This window comes from Cynara cardunculus, assembly GCF_001531365.2.
Source record: "Cynara cardunculus var. scolymus isolate 2C chromosome LG 8, CcrdV1, whole genome shotgun sequence".
Taxonomy (NCBI): domain Eukaryota; kingdom Viridiplantae; phylum Streptophyta; class Magnoliopsida; order Asterales; family Asteraceae; genus Cynara; species Cynara cardunculus.
The window spans coordinates 23,612,794-23,630,299 of NC_037535.1; the positions used below are offsets into that span (position 1 = coordinate 23,612,794).

General features: G+C 31.6%; 1 protein-coding gene across 1 annotated transcript; it reads left to right on the forward strand.

Annotated features, from left to right (window-relative positions):
- The first annotated feature begins 3,774 nt into the window (after positions 1 to 3,774).
- On the forward strand, positions 3,775 to 10,092 carry LOC112516703 (nucleobase-ascorbate transporter 1). Its single transcript, XM_025123902.1, has 14 exons — positions 3,775 to 3,850; positions 5,097 to 5,194; positions 5,304 to 5,480; positions 5,766 to 5,866; positions 5,962 to 6,037; positions 6,726 to 6,785; positions 6,891 to 7,078; positions 7,162 to 7,258; positions 7,343 to 7,429; positions 7,972 to 8,030; positions 8,108 to 8,199; positions 8,539 to 8,616; positions 8,729 to 8,886; positions 9,635 to 10,092. The coding sequence occupies exons 1-14, from the start codon at positions 3,775 to 3,777 to the stop codon at positions 9,845 to 9,847; spliced, it is 1,560 nt and encodes a 519-aa protein (XP_024979670.1). The 3' UTR covers positions 9,848 to 10,092.
- Positions 10,093 to 17,506: the final 7,414 nt, after the last annotated feature.

Consider the following 17,506-nt stretch of genomic DNA (forward strand, 5'->3'; position numbering starts at 1 on the left):
TCGATGGAAATAAATATTATCAAAATAAAAATAAAATAATGAATTAAAGAAATACACAAAAAAGAGAAATTTTAAATAATCAGTTTGGTACTAATATCAATAACTTTTTTTTCAATTTTTTATGATATATTTTCATATTTATATTTTATTCAAAAATAAAAATATTATCCCTTTCTCAAAACCACATAAAACTGTATTATAACATCGGTTGAGACAAAAAAAAAAAACAAAACTTTAAAATCGAGATGTATCTCGTTTCATTGTGCGAATATCATTCTAATAAAGTATTTGACAAATACTCTTAAAAACCATTTTTATGCATGAATTATTGTTTATTGATACATATTACTTAAAATTCAATATTACAAGTAAATTGTGCGTAAATACAACTTATTAAAGCTTAATGTTTGAATTCGTGTAATTGCATATAAACATAATCTAGAGAATAAACATCTCATTTTACATATAAAAAATCTAAAATATAATTAGAATAATCATTGAGTTCTTACAAAATATATAATTATTATCCATATAAAAAATATATTGTTAAACCAAACATAAGAAAATGAATTGAAGAAATACAAAAAAAAAAATTTAAATAATTAGTTTGGTACTAATATATATATATATATATTTTCAATTCTTATCTTCATAATTATATTTTATTTAAAAATAAAAACATTATCATTTTCTCAAAATCACATAAAACCGTATTATAATATCGACTGAAACAAAAAAAAACAAAACATTAAATTCGAGATGTATATCGTTGCATTATACGAGTACATTTCTAATATATATATATATATAGAAAATAAACTTATATTAAATAATTGTTAGAATAGTAACAATTACATTATATAATTACACTTATTATTATTATATGATAATAAAAAATAAAAAAATAAGTATAAATGTAAATAAGATAGGCTATAAATAACATTGAATGCAAGTATTTAGCATGATCTTGGCAGTAAAAGTGCATATCTTGAATTCTTGTTTTAAACCTTAAATATTTAATTTTAATTACTTTCTTTTAAGATCCAAAAACACATCCAAAAGGGTCAATTTTTATTAATGTTTGTTGACTGGTTGTTAATTTATTATCTGATATATATAAATAAAAATATATAAATTTATAATTCTTTTTTAATTATTTCGATCAAACTTGCGTTACTAAAGAGATTTTAAAATCATTAGCTTCAGTACTGATATGCATGTCTATTTTAATATTTAACTAGAAGAGTAATCGCTCAATGCAGCGAGACACATATCGATTTTAATGTTTTGTTTTATTATTTGTCTCGGTCGATGTTATAATACGGTTTTATATGTTTTTAAGAAAGCAATAATGATTTTATTTTTGAATAAAATATAAATTTGAAAATATCATTAAAAAAATTTAAAATATCAATGTTAATATCAAATCTACTATTAAAAGTTTTCATTTTTATGTAATTTCTTTAATTTATTTGTTTATTATAATTTAATTTAAGTTTAATAATGAAATAATTTATTTTTTGGTTTAATAATATAAATTTTATAAATGTAATAATTAAGTATTCTGTTAGAACTCAATGATTATCCTAATTATATTTTAGATTTTTTATATTTAAAATGAGATGTTTATCCTGTATTTGATTATGTTTATCTGCAGTTAGTTACATGAATTCAAATATGGAGCTTTAATAAGTTGTACTTACGCACAGTCTGCTTTAATAGTAGTTTTTAAGAGTTTTTGTCAAATGCTTTATAATATAGCTTAGATAAGTAATCAGTTATCTACATTAAAATGAATAATTTTTTATTGTCTGTTCAATTTTATCTTAACATATATAATTCCATATATGGGGAAGGGTGCGTTTGTGTGCGCACAAATACATCCGAATATTTTAACCTGATATATATCTGGTTTTTTTTTTTTTGTAAAGAATACAATTATTTTATAAAAATATTTAACTATTGATTAAATATTTAAAAATACAAATAAAAGAATAAAAATTGCAAGCTGAAATAAGTTTACTGATTTCAAATAATGATTTTTAGCAGATAAAAATAGAATATGTTTATAAACTTACAAACAGTATGGTTTATATCACACGATTTTTACCTTTCTTGATAAATATCTTTATATCAGCATTCTAGCATGAACCTTAATTTTTTTCCCAGTTTTTTTTTACGATTTTCACTGATTTCTGTACAAGATGGTATATATTTTACCACCCAGTTTCCAAATTTATTTTATTCAATTTCAATTTTTTTTTTGCATTTTCTAAATAAGCCTTGGTTTTTTGTGTGTAAACAAATGTAATCCAACACTTTGAATGTTGGATCCCCTTAATTATGACATGAATTTATCAAGTCCATATGTGTGTTTATTGCTCTAGATTTTGTACATCTTGCATGATTTATTCATAGTAGTATAATAGCAAAATGTTGTAAAGGTAAAAAAAATCTGAATATTTACAGCAAAAACACTGTAAAGGTTTCAGTGTTTTGCTGTGAAGTTTCAAGTATAAAAAATGTTATCTCACATGTCTCATAAAAACAACTTTGTCTCACATGATCTCAAGTCTGATAATTATTCTTGTTTAGTCATATTAACCATTAACTTATATTATTTATATCTTTAATTAATTAATTAATATTATTACTAAAACAGTGAAAGGCTTAAATATGAACGCTAAATATCATAAGAATGTAAGATGAGAATATTTATTTGCGAATATTTGAAAAAAAAATATATTTAAAAATGCAAATGTAAATCCATATAAATTATATGAAACGTCGTTCAAATATGTTGTTATGCATATTCAAACAAAAATTTACAGTTATTTTTAATAATTCACATGTAAACTTTTTTAGCATTCTTATATGAACCGATTCTTAGGGACTGTTTGGTTGGTTTTCCATAAGTCATGTATGAATAAAGCTGTTTGTGTAGTTTAATTTGTCTGCATAGATTACAAATGTTTTTGTTTCAAATGGGTTTTCCATAAATGAAAGAAACGTGTGTTTTTTCAATTAAAATGACAGATTTGGAAAAAAAGTTGGAATTTTATATAAAGCTCCACCTTAAAAGCTTAATGAAGAAGCCATATTATTTATCAATATGTCATTACCAAACAGTCATATATAACTGACCGAGTTTGTTTATCTCTTAATAATTCCATTAAGAGGCAATATCTGAATCGTTAAGAGGTGAACTTGTTTGACAATTTTTTTTTGCCTCTTAATGATTCTAAAACAATCTGAATGATTTTGTATAATGAGTCTCCCTAAACCATTAATAAGAGCCATAATTTCATTGTAAACAATTATCAAACAATTATATTTTATATTATACTATATCATAATAGTCTCTTAATCATTCTGACAATTTAATGATTCTACACAAAACCATTCAGCAACTGTCAAACAGTACATAAATTATGGAAACCCATTAATTTTTTTATTAAATATGTAATATAAATTACAATATTGAAGAAATTATATTACAAAATAAAAAAAAAAACAAAAAATCGTGGGGGTTTTGAAGCAGCTATGGCTGAAGTAACTATGTTCTGTTTCACACACACTCACACAACCCACACTTCTCTCTTTCCTTCTCTTTCTCTCTCTAACTTTTGATTTTTATTTTCGTTTCTTTTTCCAACTTTTTTCCATCAGTGTGCTTTACTTTGTTCTTAATCTTCTTCAATCTCTATCGTCTTAGATTCTTCAATCTCTAACTCTGAAACTCCCTGTTTGAAGTTCTTTACTGAAACTTCATCAATGGCGGACATCAGTCACCCACCCATGGAACAACTGCAAGACCTCGAATACTGCATAGATTCTAACCCTCCATGGCGTATGTATCCATCTCTCTATTCCCTTTTTTTATTCACTCACGCACACACACACGAACGAACAAAAAGGGGTCGGGTTTTAGCTCCTGAAACAGAGCATCCGATATAAGTTGCCATGCAGTCTTCTGTTTCGATTTTTGGTTTTGGATTTTTGGGTTTTTTTTATTGGGAAATTTTTGTATAATGTTTTTGAATATTTAATTTTTATTCTCTGAAAATGGCATTTCTGGGATGGAGTATGTTTGTCAGGTATAGAAAAATTATAAGTGATTTCGGATGGGATTGGGAACAGCGAAAGTTCATCAATGGCGCCCTTTTTTTTAATTGTATTCTATAATTTTCTATTGAAAATGTGTTGAAGAAAAGTCAAGGATTGACGAAGTGGGTCACCCTATTTCAATCATTTTCGCAATTTTTTTTTGGGGTTTAGTCAAAAGGAAGAACAAATCTATCTTTTATTTGAATTGAATCATTGAGATATCATGGCGATTTGAATGATGATGATGGTGTTTATGATCTGTACTTAGGGTTCAATCTATCGTTTTCTATGTCGTGATCGTTGATTGCAATCTTAGGGTTTTGAATTGAATCGATTTAACTTAACCCCAGATGTGAATTATGTGCGATTTCATGTTGTTGAATGTGGCTGAGAATTGAACTGGTGGTGGCATTGATTGTGTGGTTGAATTTTAGAATTTTATTTCCTCATTTTGGAATTAGGGTATGGTTCAGGGAAAACCGTAAAAAAAAATATAAAAAAAAGAAAAACTGAGGGAACATTCTAGTAATCATTCATCTGGATGGGATGCACATGTACATAGAAGTAACTTTTAATATGCATGTATGCTTAAAAACCAAAGAACAGCTTCAATTGCTTGTATGTACAACTGACTAGATGAGCTGTTACCAGCGTGTCCTCAGTTTTTCATTTGTTTGGGGTTTTCCATGAACCTCTCTCGTTGGAATTATTATAAAGGAAAAGGATTTCCCATCGGTGTTATTGAGGAAGGTTAATTTGAGAATTGTGAGAACCAACTATTCATATGTGAATATCATAAATAATGAAACAATATTCATTATGTACGATGAATGATATTAATGAATATTTAAGTACATTCAGTTGTGAATAACTCCCCTAATGTTATTGTTTTGGGTAGATGACTTGTTTGTACATATACGGTTCGTTTGGTTTATATGGTGTGTTTGTGGAGGAATCGTTTATTGATTACTCGATCGATATTTTTGCAGCGGAAACTATTTTGTTAGCATTTCAAAACTACATTTTGATGCTTGGGACGAGTGTAATGATCCCCTCGATGCTTGTCCAATTGATGGGTGGATCGGATGTAAGCATTTATTAGATTCGGGTATTTCTGTATGTATAGTTTTGATTTTCTTCGATATGGGTTTTGATGTATAATTGTTTTTCCTTTTTTATTATCTGATTTTCGGTAGGGTGACAAGGCTCGTGTTATACAAACGTTACTATTTGTATCCGGTATCAACACACTTCTTCAAACACTCTTTGGGACCAGATTGCCTGCTGTTGTTGGAGGCTCATTTGCTTATGTTATGCCTATACTTTACATTATAAATGATTCATCTCTGCAGCAGATCCCCGATCACCATGACGTATATTTTCTTCTATCTTAGTTCATTCGATAATTGTTAACGATTAAATGCCACGGCGCAAGTTCAAATGAGAACTGTAAATATTTTGAGAGCTTGGGAAGTGGGAACCAATCTATTTCATGAGTTATTCATAATGAATAACCCTAAAATATTCATGATATTCATTATGAATATCTATCACACATTCATTATGAATAACTCATGAATAATTGGTTTCAAAAGATAGGAGTTAGAATTTGAACATATGGGAATTGAAATAAATCGTTGTGTCAAATTGGTTTGCAGAGATTTATACAAACAATGCGAGCGATTCAAGGAGCGTTAATCGTTGCTTCCAGCATTCAAATCGTAGCTGGTTACAGCCAGCTTTGGGGTCTCTTTTCACGGTATATTGATATATTTGTAACTCGTGTTTTTTTTATTCGTTAATTTCCCCTTTTCTAGTTTAAATTTCATAACGTGTTGCCTTCATTTTTCGCAGATTTTTCAGTCCCCTTGGCATGGCACCTGTCGTTGGATTGGTTGGTTTTGGACTATTTCAACGCGGGTTTCCAATGGTATGCTCTCATACCCTAAATCTTGAATTTTTAATAATCGAAAAGTATGCAAATCTCACGTATGAAAAGCAATAGAATCTATAATTTGCAAATATAGTAACGGAAGTTTGTGAAATTTACCATAAAAGATACGATTACGATCTTTATGGCACGTGTAAAAATGAAACCAGTTTTTGACGGGATGGTGCATAAAGGTCTATACGCTCGTCGGTTTTTATCCAAAAGTTTTTGAATTCATACAAATTATGTCGGTTTTTTTAACGGAAACAGTCTCTTTACTCTATACCCTCTGGTGTAGAGGAAAAATTCGCATACATTTTATCTCTCACAGACCCTACTTTCGAGTGGGGTATACTGTGTACAGACTTCGGTAGAGAGGAAAATCATAAAAAATAGAAAACTGAGGAACACCCTAATAACCATCCATTTGTCTGGTATGCACATATGCATAGAAGTAATTGAAAATATTTCTTGGTTTCTATGCATGTATGCATTTTATGCACGTGTGCATACAACAAATTACTTTTGTGCACATGTGCATACCAGACAAATGAATGGTTATTAGGGTGTTCCTCAATTTTTCCTTTTTTGTGGTTTTCCCTTGAACCCAACCCACTATGTACTTATGGTCCGGATTGTTTTGGTAAGCGTTTGGTTACATCTTCTATTACTTTGTTTCTTTTTTCAGCTAGGAAATTGCGTAGAAATCGGGTTACCTATGTTGCTTTTAGTTATCGGGGTTTCGCAGGTAACTGTTTTTCCAGGATAAGTTATCGAATAAAATGCTCGTTTTTTTTTTCTTCCTTACCATGCGTTGTTGCCTTCAAGAACGTAATGTTTGCTCTAATTGTAGTATCTGAAGCATACGAGACTACTGAAAGACCTTCCCATTTTTGAGCGGTTTCCTTTGTTGATATGTATATCGATTATCTGGATCTATTCAATCATATTAACGGCTAGTGGGGCGTATCGGAATAAACCCAATGCAACTCAAATGAGTTGTCGTACGGATAGAGCAAATCTCATATCCACTGCCCCATGGTTAGTGAACTATATAGATTCATTTGATATCTCTAATAAAGTATTTGGTCTGAAAATCCCATCTGAATCGATGAATTTTTCAGGTTCAAGTTTCCATACCCGTTACAGTGGGGTCCACCTACGTTTTCGGCCGGTCATGCGTTCGCGATGATGTCTTCGGTTCTTGTGTCAATGGCTGAGGTATGCGTGTATCGTTAAATATTCTTTTTATCTTCGGAAGATTTCCAAAAATGGGCTCTTCAATAAGATTTCCGTATGGCACAGTCCACCGGTGCGTACATGGCTGCATCTCGGCTCGCGATTGCAACCCCACCACCTGCCTATGTGCTTAGCCGAGGCATCGGCTGGCAGGTGAGTTCTTTGCTCATGCATATAATGATTAAATCTAAAAACATTAACGGGACTCGAGTTTATACGACCAACAATTTTGAGTCATATATAAGTTGTTAGGACGAAATTATGCGACCTAACAAGTTTTATCGATGAAGTTGGACAATCTGATGTGACACGTCTTATTAACCTTTTTATAGTACACTTTTGAATACGTCCTATTAGTCGTTTTTATAGGACACGTTTCAGAAGTGTCCTATTGAAAAGATAATAAGACTTATTTCTCGAGTCATATCGGATCGTCCAACTTCACTGATAGAACTTTTCTCGTCCTAACAACTTATTACAACGACATTTTATAGGACGCACACTTTATTTGAACGCCCAATGATGGTTGGTCGCTGTAAAAGGCATATTTCGTTATAATGCGATTTTGTAAAACAGAAATTATCGTGTGAATTGGTATAAATATCCAATTACCCAAATCAGATTTTAATTTTGAAAAGCCATAAATTTCAACTCGAAGGTGACAACGTATGTTTGTATTTGTCTCGATTGGTCAGGGAATAGGTGTGCTTTTGGACGGTCTTTATGGAACCGGAACTGGATCTACGGTGTCGGTGTAAGAACCTAAGACCAAGACTCGATAATTTGTTTCTTGTTTGCTTGTATGAATGAACTTTTACGATCGGATTGCAGGGAAAACGTGGGTCTTCTTGGACTAACCCGAGTTGGGAGTCGCAGAGTTGTTCAGATCTCTGCGGGTTTCATGATTTTCTTCTCCATCTTAGGTTAGTTGATCTTTTCAAGATTTTATCACATTATACTTGGTTTCTATGTGTTGTTTCACATATGAAACAACCCGTGTGGAAAATCTTATACAGTGTTGTTTCATATGTGAAACGCTCTGGATTGTTCTGGGTGTGGGAAAAGAAGAATCCTGAACGGTTCACACATGAGACAACACCGAATAAACACTGCATTTTCATACATGTTTCATATATGAAATAACACATAAAAACTGGTGTAAGTTTGTACGAATTACTGGGTTTGTAAAAGACGGGGACTCTATATGGTAATTCTGAGTAAGGTTTATTACCGACCACCGTTATTTCCCCCCCTTTTTGCAGGGAAATTCGGAGCGGTATTTGCATCGATACCCTTTCCCATATATGCAGCAGTGTATTGTGTTCTGTTTGGTCTTGTAGGTATGCATGCAACTACAACTGTGAAAACTTGCTCTTTTTGAATGATTTCTGGTATAAATAAATTCCCTTTTTATTCTAAGACTTTTTTCGTTATATATGTTGAATATCGTAGGTGCTGTTGGATTATCGTTTCTTCAGTTCACTAACATGAATTCTATGAGAAACCTCATCATAATCGGGCTTTCGATTTTTCTCGGAATTTCCATACCTCAGTATTTTAACCAATATGTGACCGTACATCACGGGCTTGTTCGCACTAATGCTGGTTGGGTGAGTATATATATACATATGTAAATACCCGTTACATTTTTGAGCTCGCTCAAAGTTGTGGGCTATCGATACTACAATAAAATTGGGTTTATAGGACACTAGAAATGTCTAAGTGTCCTAATAGACTGTTTTATATGGCTTAAGTTTATAGGACTGAACGATAAAGCATCATATCTAAGAGTGTTGCAATAAGTTTATAGGACGTTTTTGGTTGTCTTAACAAGTTTTTAAGTACACTTTATAAAAAAAACGTCGTATTAGCTACGCTCTTTGAAAAGTGTCTTGTAAAAACAAGTGTGTTATAAAAGACGTGTTTATAGGACTTTTCTCAAAAGTGTAATATAAAATAGCTAATACGACGTTTAGTTTATAAATGTCCAAAAAACTTGTTAGATGCCCAAAAACGTCCTATAAACTTGTTACAACTCCTTTAGATAGGACGCTTTATACTTTTGGTCCTATAAACTGAAGAGACACTGTTGGCATCCTATAAACTCGGTCTTGTTGTAGTGCAGTAACTTCCACGACGATTTTAAAATTGATTTGGAGGTTATGGGGTCAACCAGTTGGTCCGGTTCATAAAAAAACGATATGGTGGCCCTCCTTTTCGCTAATGGCGACCCATGGAGCGGCTCTTTTGGGTTTGAGTCGTGAAAGAAGGCCTTGGTGCACCAGGGTTTCGTTTCTTTTAGTAACTAGACGGATATCGTGTCATTTATGGTTTAAAAAAGATCGTTTCTTTTTGCAGTTTAATGCGTTCTTGAATAGCATATTCTCGTCACCACCGACGGTAGGGTTGATGGTGGCGGTGTTTCTTGACAACACGTTAGACGTGGTGAACTCAAAGAAAGATAGAGGGATGCCGTGGTGGGTGAAGTTTAGAACGTTTAGAGGGGACAACAGGAACGAAGAATTCTATACGTTGCCGTTCAATCTAAACAGGTTCTTCCCACCAACATAACAAGGAGGAGGAGAAGAGACTAAAAAGTCTTCCATTTTGCAGTTGGAAATGTGTTATTTTAAGAAGAAGAATGGTTTGTTTTGTTGAATTAGGGTTGATTTTTGGGGGCATAAGTTAAGAGGGAAGGGTTATGATGGTGATTCATGTAATTTAATTACCATTTGAGAGCATTAATTAGGGTGTTTTGGGTAGGAGCAGGAGCAGTAGCAGGGTACAAAACATTAAAATGTAGAGCTTTTGATCATTGGTTCCTTTTTCAGGTTTCTAAACCAATAAAACCAAAATAGAAAGTGGATATTAGAGTTTTTCTTCTTCTTGCTTCTGTGGCTCATATAATATATATATTGCAAGGACATTTTAGGTATTTTCTCTTCTCTTCGTTCCCCGGCCACCGTCCTCTGGTGATACCACTATGATACCTAAAAATATTGATTCTGTTAAACAAAAGACATTGTGATACCCAAACACATATAAGATGCTTTGTATTACATCTTCGATTGACCACACAAACGATCTCAATGTGATACCCAAACACATATAAGATGCATTGTGATACCACTGTGGTATCACTGGAGGACGGTGGCCGGAGGACGGAAAGAGAATACAGTTATAAAATACGTTAAAATGTTCTTGCATTAAAATTTTAATTCAAAATTACTACAATTATAAATTTACTAATTTATCTATTGATTTGTGGTTGAGATTGGACCTTACATTTACCACAAACTATGTGTGTGCATACATATGAGTGTGTATGCATATATATATATATATAGAGAGAGAGAGAGAGAGAGAGAGAGAGAGAGATGAAGAATTGTATGAAAAATAGGAGTTAAGATGAGTAGCGTCACAAGAGATTTGGATCCTAGAAAACTTTTAATCTCACCCCACTCCATGAATTGTGCTTATTATGGGAATTGATTCGATGCATCTTGGTGCGACACTGTAATATATACGATATGCTAGGGTGGCAGACAACTTAAGGCATTGTCTAAATTGTGTTCTAAGACGGTGCTTTTGTTAAAGGTGTGTATGTTTAAAAGGGTAATATATGATGGTAATTAAATGAGAACCATAAAAAAGTTGAGAACCGTGAAAATTAATCTAAGCCATTTATTGATTTTAATCTATAGACATAAAAGACAATGACATATTTGAAATAATTTAGAAATTTATGGTTTTTTATGAATTAAAATTGAAACTGCAAGGACATATTGGATTTTTCTCTTCTGCTCCTTTGTTCCCTCGATCACGAGTCGGATCTGTAATCTGTTGCTTACCATTCTCATTGAAATCATTTTCTATTGTTGCCAGTCAAAAATAGCAATTACAGCTGGACTTAGGGGCCGTTTATCAAACACTTATCCGATAAGTGCTTACCGGTAAAATTTAACACTATTATGTATTAATCGAGTAAGATTTTAATCCACCAAAACGACATAGTATACAACAATTTACCCGGTAAGCGCTTACCGTGGTAAGAGTGGTTTTTACTCAACTCAGCTATACAAGTAAAAAGAACATGTAATTACAAAAATGTGATAACACCCATATCACATGTGATACTATATATTCATATGTGATATTAAATCATAGACGCGGGTGACCTTTAACACGACCTAGGTCATGGACCAAGTCACCTACACACCATCAGATCTCTTCATATGTATTATCACATGAAATATGAGCATTCTCACGTTCTCGTAAAATAATGATGTTCTCATTTGAATCTGCCTCTAATTTATTTATACTGTCTCCAGTTAACAAATTAATATTTGATAATGAAGCTTTATAGTTCACATGCTAAACACTCAAAATAGAAGTGAATATGGAATGAGATGCCCTTGAAAAGTTGCAATTGCATCTCCTTATCAAAGCCAAAAATACTCTTTCTTTTTCCCTTTCACTTTTATTGTAAAGTTGATTCACATATGAATCTTTGTCTTAGAATTATTCTTTCCAAATGTTATACATATATATAGAGTTGGGTTCACGTGAGACCAAGGATTTTTCATGAGACCCGTAAGACTAATTTATGTTCATTAATCAACTTTATAAGCTAATAATCTAATAGTCTAAAGTTGTACGGTGACAATTTTGTGATTATTGAGAAGTCTCGTGGCAATTTTGTGATTGTAAATGTTCAGATTGTAGATCTAATTCAAGGGTTGAGAATTAGTCTTACGGGTCTCACGAAAAACCCTTGGTCTCACATGATACCAAGTATATATATATATATATATATATATATATTTGATACATTATTTTGTTTCTTTTATATTATGCATACTTACTAGCGATTTATTATTTTGTTATGGTAGGTATGAAACTAGTTGATGAATCATAAAACATAATGTAAAATCATATAAATTGCAATCGCTGATTTTACAAAGTGACGGTATTTTCCTATACTGATTATTTGACTTTGTTTTAGGTAACCGTGAGTTGTCGAGTCAGCTTATGAGGATCGACTAATCTCCTAGACAACCACAAACGTTCTGGAGTTATCGCACATGACCACAAGGGCTTTAGCAGCTACTTTGAAATCATATATATATGGATTATTATGAGTCAAAAGAGGTTTAACGATATGGACGAACCTACCATGTTGGTTACGGTGGCACATGCCACCGTATTATTCCTCCGTCAAAGGGTAAAATAATTTAGGTTCGTGAAATGTGCAACCATATTAATCTATTGTGTGTCACCGTATGTATTTTGAAACTACAATGAGAACAAGTTTTATTTAGTAGAGTTGGTTTGCAAGACTTTTATTCCATCCCAGACCCAAGTTCGAATCTTGTTAGTGTCATTTTCTTAGTCAAATAGTGCCACCGATTGAAAATTTTCCATATATTTCCACCGATCGAGATTTAGAAGATATTTTTACTCCAACGACTATGCTATAATGTACATTAAAATACAGAAATTAAGAGAGACAGTGAAATTCTCTAAATTTAAAGAAATTTAAAACTCAATATTCAATTCATCTCACCAATAAAATTTGTTGAAATTAATTTTTTGAGAGAGAATTAATATTTAATTCTTTTCACCAATAAAATCTTTTGGAGTTAATTTTTTTAGAATAGATAAAATAATATTTTATTGGATGTATTAAATATTTTAATAATATAATTAATAAAATATTTAATTTATGAAAGAAAAATTATTTTTTTATTCTTTAGAATATCTGGAATTAAATATATTTAAAAGAGAAATAATATTTTATGAAATGTACTGAATAATTTAACAATATGTTTTATATCATAATCTTCAAAATGTAGAAACTGTTGGAGATTAACATAACTGTTTTTTTTTGTTGAGATTTTGACGTTTTATTATTTATTTTGAAGAATCTGTTAAAGCATCTGTAACAGATTCTCCAAAATTGAGAAAATATGAGAGAGAGTGAAATTCTCTGAATTTAGAAAGAACAACCAAAAATGAATACTTGGAAAAAAGTATATTATTTTTTATTTTTCATAGTAACGAGAAATCTTGAAATTAAATGTTTAACAGATAGAAAAAATATATATTTTAATAATATAATAATATTGTAATCTTCAAAATGGAAATCTGTTGAAAATGATGGTAATTGTTCTTTGGAAATTTAATTTTTTGATTCTATATTTGGAAAATTGTTGAAGATGCTCTTAGAGCATCTCCATCACATCTTCCAAAATAGAGTTTTTTTATACATGGTTTTTGCTATAACAGATTCTCCAATCTTTCTCCAAAATGGAGTAAAAAAATATACAGAGTAAAAATCTTCAAATTTGCAGAACACCAAAAAAAATAATTACAGTGAGAGAAAAATATTATTTAATATATTTCTATAGATACAAAACTTTGAAAATAAATATTTAAATAAAGAGAAATGGTATTTTATTAAATGAAAATCATATTTTAATAATATAATGAAAGTTGTAATCTTTAAAATGGAGAATCTCTTTGAATTGAATGTATTTTGTTTTACATACTTAAAAAGTTGATTGTTTACATCTTAATAGTTACATTAAAAGACAGTCTCTAAATCATTAAGGGGTGAATCTTGTTTGACAAAAAAAAAGTCTGCCTCTTAATGGTTCTAAAATTCTTTGAATGATTTTACATCTCGGACCTCCCTTAATCATTCAACGTCCTAATTTTGTTGTAAACAATTATCAAACAATTATATTTCATTTTGCTCTACTATCATTAAAGTTTCTTAATCATTCTGCAACAAACCATTCAATAATTACCAAACCATTTAGAAGTTCCATTCTCCATTTTGAATTTTTTTTTTGAAAAAATCTGGTGACGATGTTCTTATAAATAAAAATTATTTTTTAATTTTCCTATTAATAAGAATCTTTAAAATTAAATGTATATAAAAAAAATATTTAATAAAATGTATTGAATATTTTAATAATATAATTTAATGATTTTTTTAAATAATTTAACATTTTATTGAAAAATCTACTTGAGAACCGAAAGAATCTCGAAAAGAAACCCTTTTGGGTGGTTGGTCTAAATTGGGCCTAAACCCTAATATGTTTTCACCCTAAACCTAAACTTGGGGATCTTACCAAACTAGCCATCCAAAATGTTTAAATTACATTTTTAGCCCCATTTTTAAAAATTTCATAAAATGACCTTGGGTTACCCTATTAGCACCATTAAGTGTGTACATGGACCATTTTGTAATTAATAATTAAAATTTTATTTCTTAATTTTTTTGATTAACCTGGATATCCAACCCGCTACGTGAGTCGACTAATTCCAGAACGACCACCTGTTTTGCAGATAGCTCGGAGTCACCGTATTTGAATCTTCATGGCCCCACGAGGATTTTTATTCCTTATTGAATTTGAACCTGAGACCTTCCTAGATTTTTTTAAAAAAATCGTAACTTTCATTAATTGTAAAATGGTTCATGTACGTATTTAACGGTGTTAACAGGGTAACCCAAGGGCATTTTGTGAATTTTTTTAAAAATGAGGCTAAAAGTGTAATTTGAACATTTTGGGTGGTTATTTTGGTAAGATCCCCTGGGCCGTATTTGTGACGTCGAATCGGTTACTCTTCCGCACCTATAAATGTAATGGACCGACATTGCTAAGGTACAAGATCTGAGTTGCTTTCACGTCTCTTACGGAGAATTCGAGAAGAGGCGAATTTCGTGTTTGTGCGTGAATCTAACGATCCTCAGCCTCATCGTAGCAGTAATCAGATCAATGAATCGGAGTTTGATGTATGAATTGAACTGTTGGCAGTCGTATGTTCGTTAGATTCACGCACAAACTCGTAATACGTCTTTTCAGTTGCAAACAACGAGATGGCCGTTGACCGGATTCTTTAATTCTGGTTTGTTTTGATGATCGTGGTTTTTTTCGAGCTGTTTGGTGTTTTTCATTTGAATTGGTTTAGATTCTCATGTTGTATTAGATGCTATTTGGATTTGGTTATTTCCTTGCAATTCTAGATTTTGATTTGTGCATAGGGGATTAGAAACGGAGAATTTGTTATTTTTATGATTTTTAGGTTGAATTTTTTGGTTCATATCAGATGCAAATGGGATTAGCGTTCGTTGTTCTGTATTTCATCATTGAACATCTGAATTTAATTTGATAAATTGAAGCGCAAACCTGGACGGAGGTATATTACTTAACTCGTGATGTATTTTCTGTTTGGAGATTTCTTATTTGTTCTTTATCCGATTTGGAGGCCTGAATCATAGCTCGTTTTCAACAGCTTGTGGAAGTAGAATATCAAGTTTAGTTTGTTAGACTTGCAGAAAGCCTACGCCATCATGTGGAAGGGTTAACAGAACAGCATCAGCATACACAAAAGGGTCTTGTTTTATTTTTTTTGCCAAGCATAAATAAGAATGGTTGCATACATCCTATGTTCATCTTTTAGTTCTATGTTAAGAAATATGGATATGGATCAATTAAACAATTCTATCTTTTTTTTCATCATTCCATACTTGGTATATATTTGTTAATAATTGCAAGATTTATCATCAGTATGCTTATCTTTTTTCATCTGAATTTTACGGAAACAGTTACCTGAACTGTTGAGAAAGGCGGTCTGTGATTATGGTTAACAGTATCTGTTGCAGATATCCAATTTAAGGAGCCACCATCCTTCCGAGTCATTTAGGTATATAACCTTAAATGAGTTTTTAAATTAAATTCATGACCTTGTGGGTTACTAATACAAAATTGGCTCCATCTTCATGTGAAGGTCATGAATTAAATTAAAAACTCATGTAAGGTCATATGCCCAAATCGAAAATTGGCTCCATAGTTATAGCTGGACTTATGGTTTGCAATGAATTTATTTTTGCCTGTTAGTTGATGTCTTATGCACCATCTTGAACCTGTCAAACTAATTGACATCATGTTTTTAAGGCTATGATTGCCAATCTTGACGTTACAACTTGTGGATGGATGCAACAGGCATTTAATAATTATGGGTAACAATACAAGGGTCCAGGTACATGCTGGATCTTTTGCTTATCTGGTTATTGATCAAAATCCTGCAACTTCTGCAAGGGATATTAAAGCCGGATCCCAACGATACTTTATTTGGTTGATGCTATCTTCGTTTTGGTGTTAAAAGCGATTGATGCAACTGGGACTTTAGTTTCCTCTTTTCAGGGTTTGAGATGAAAGATCGCAGAAGGGTGTATTAATCAGTGATTTTGTTGCTGTTTTCACTACTGGTTTGTTTGATGTTGTTGATTCCTTTGATTTAGGTAAGTGGTCATGGGAGGGGGATCCAATTATTTCTGTTTTGGATATGAATTCTATCAATATGGTATCTGTTTTAATGTCCATAACTTTTCATGATTTTCTAATGGGCAGTGCAGGTTTGAAATTAATAGACCCAGGCAGTGAAATATAAACTCACACACACATGCATTTTGTGTGTAAGCCAACCTGAACAGGCGGATTTCGACACAACTGGTAACAATTGACCAACTTTACTCGAGTGTTTGTTCATTGCACGAGTTGGAATAAACATGTGGATGCTTACGAAGGTTATAGATTTATGATTAGTTTTTTACTTGTCTATTTACCTAAGCTTGTTTTGCATTGGTTACACGTTAGTATTAGGTTTTGTTATTGGTTTTGAGACTATCTTCCCCAGCCTGTTTTGACTCCCATCTTTTGCACCCAAAAAAACATCAAAATCCGGATGGAATTCAGTGAAAGTTAAGATTACAAAAAACTACAAATCATATGTATTTGACAGTGAAATTATTGGCATCGTGTATCAGGTTCTTTGAAGCAATGACTACCAGTCTCCTGAAGAATTCATGCATATAATTTATGCTGAATTTATAGCGATCCAATTGAACACAGAGTCTATGCATGAGAAGAGTTCTTAAAAATGAAGTGTTGTTCATTCAAGAAGGACCAAGCATTATGATCGCATGTCGAACAGATAAGAGTATCTTTGGCAACTGAGAGGAAATTTCTGGTCGACAGTAACGATTTTTTTTCCGAGAACGTCATCAACCCGATTTCCATTCGATTTGGGGTATGATTCACGTGTTATGAGCTTGATTGATTCTTTTCTATTTTTGGAAAGATTTCGTCACATACGACCACAATTAAGTACTCATGAACTTGAAGGTTCTTGTGACAGTCGGTAAAAATGGTAGCATAG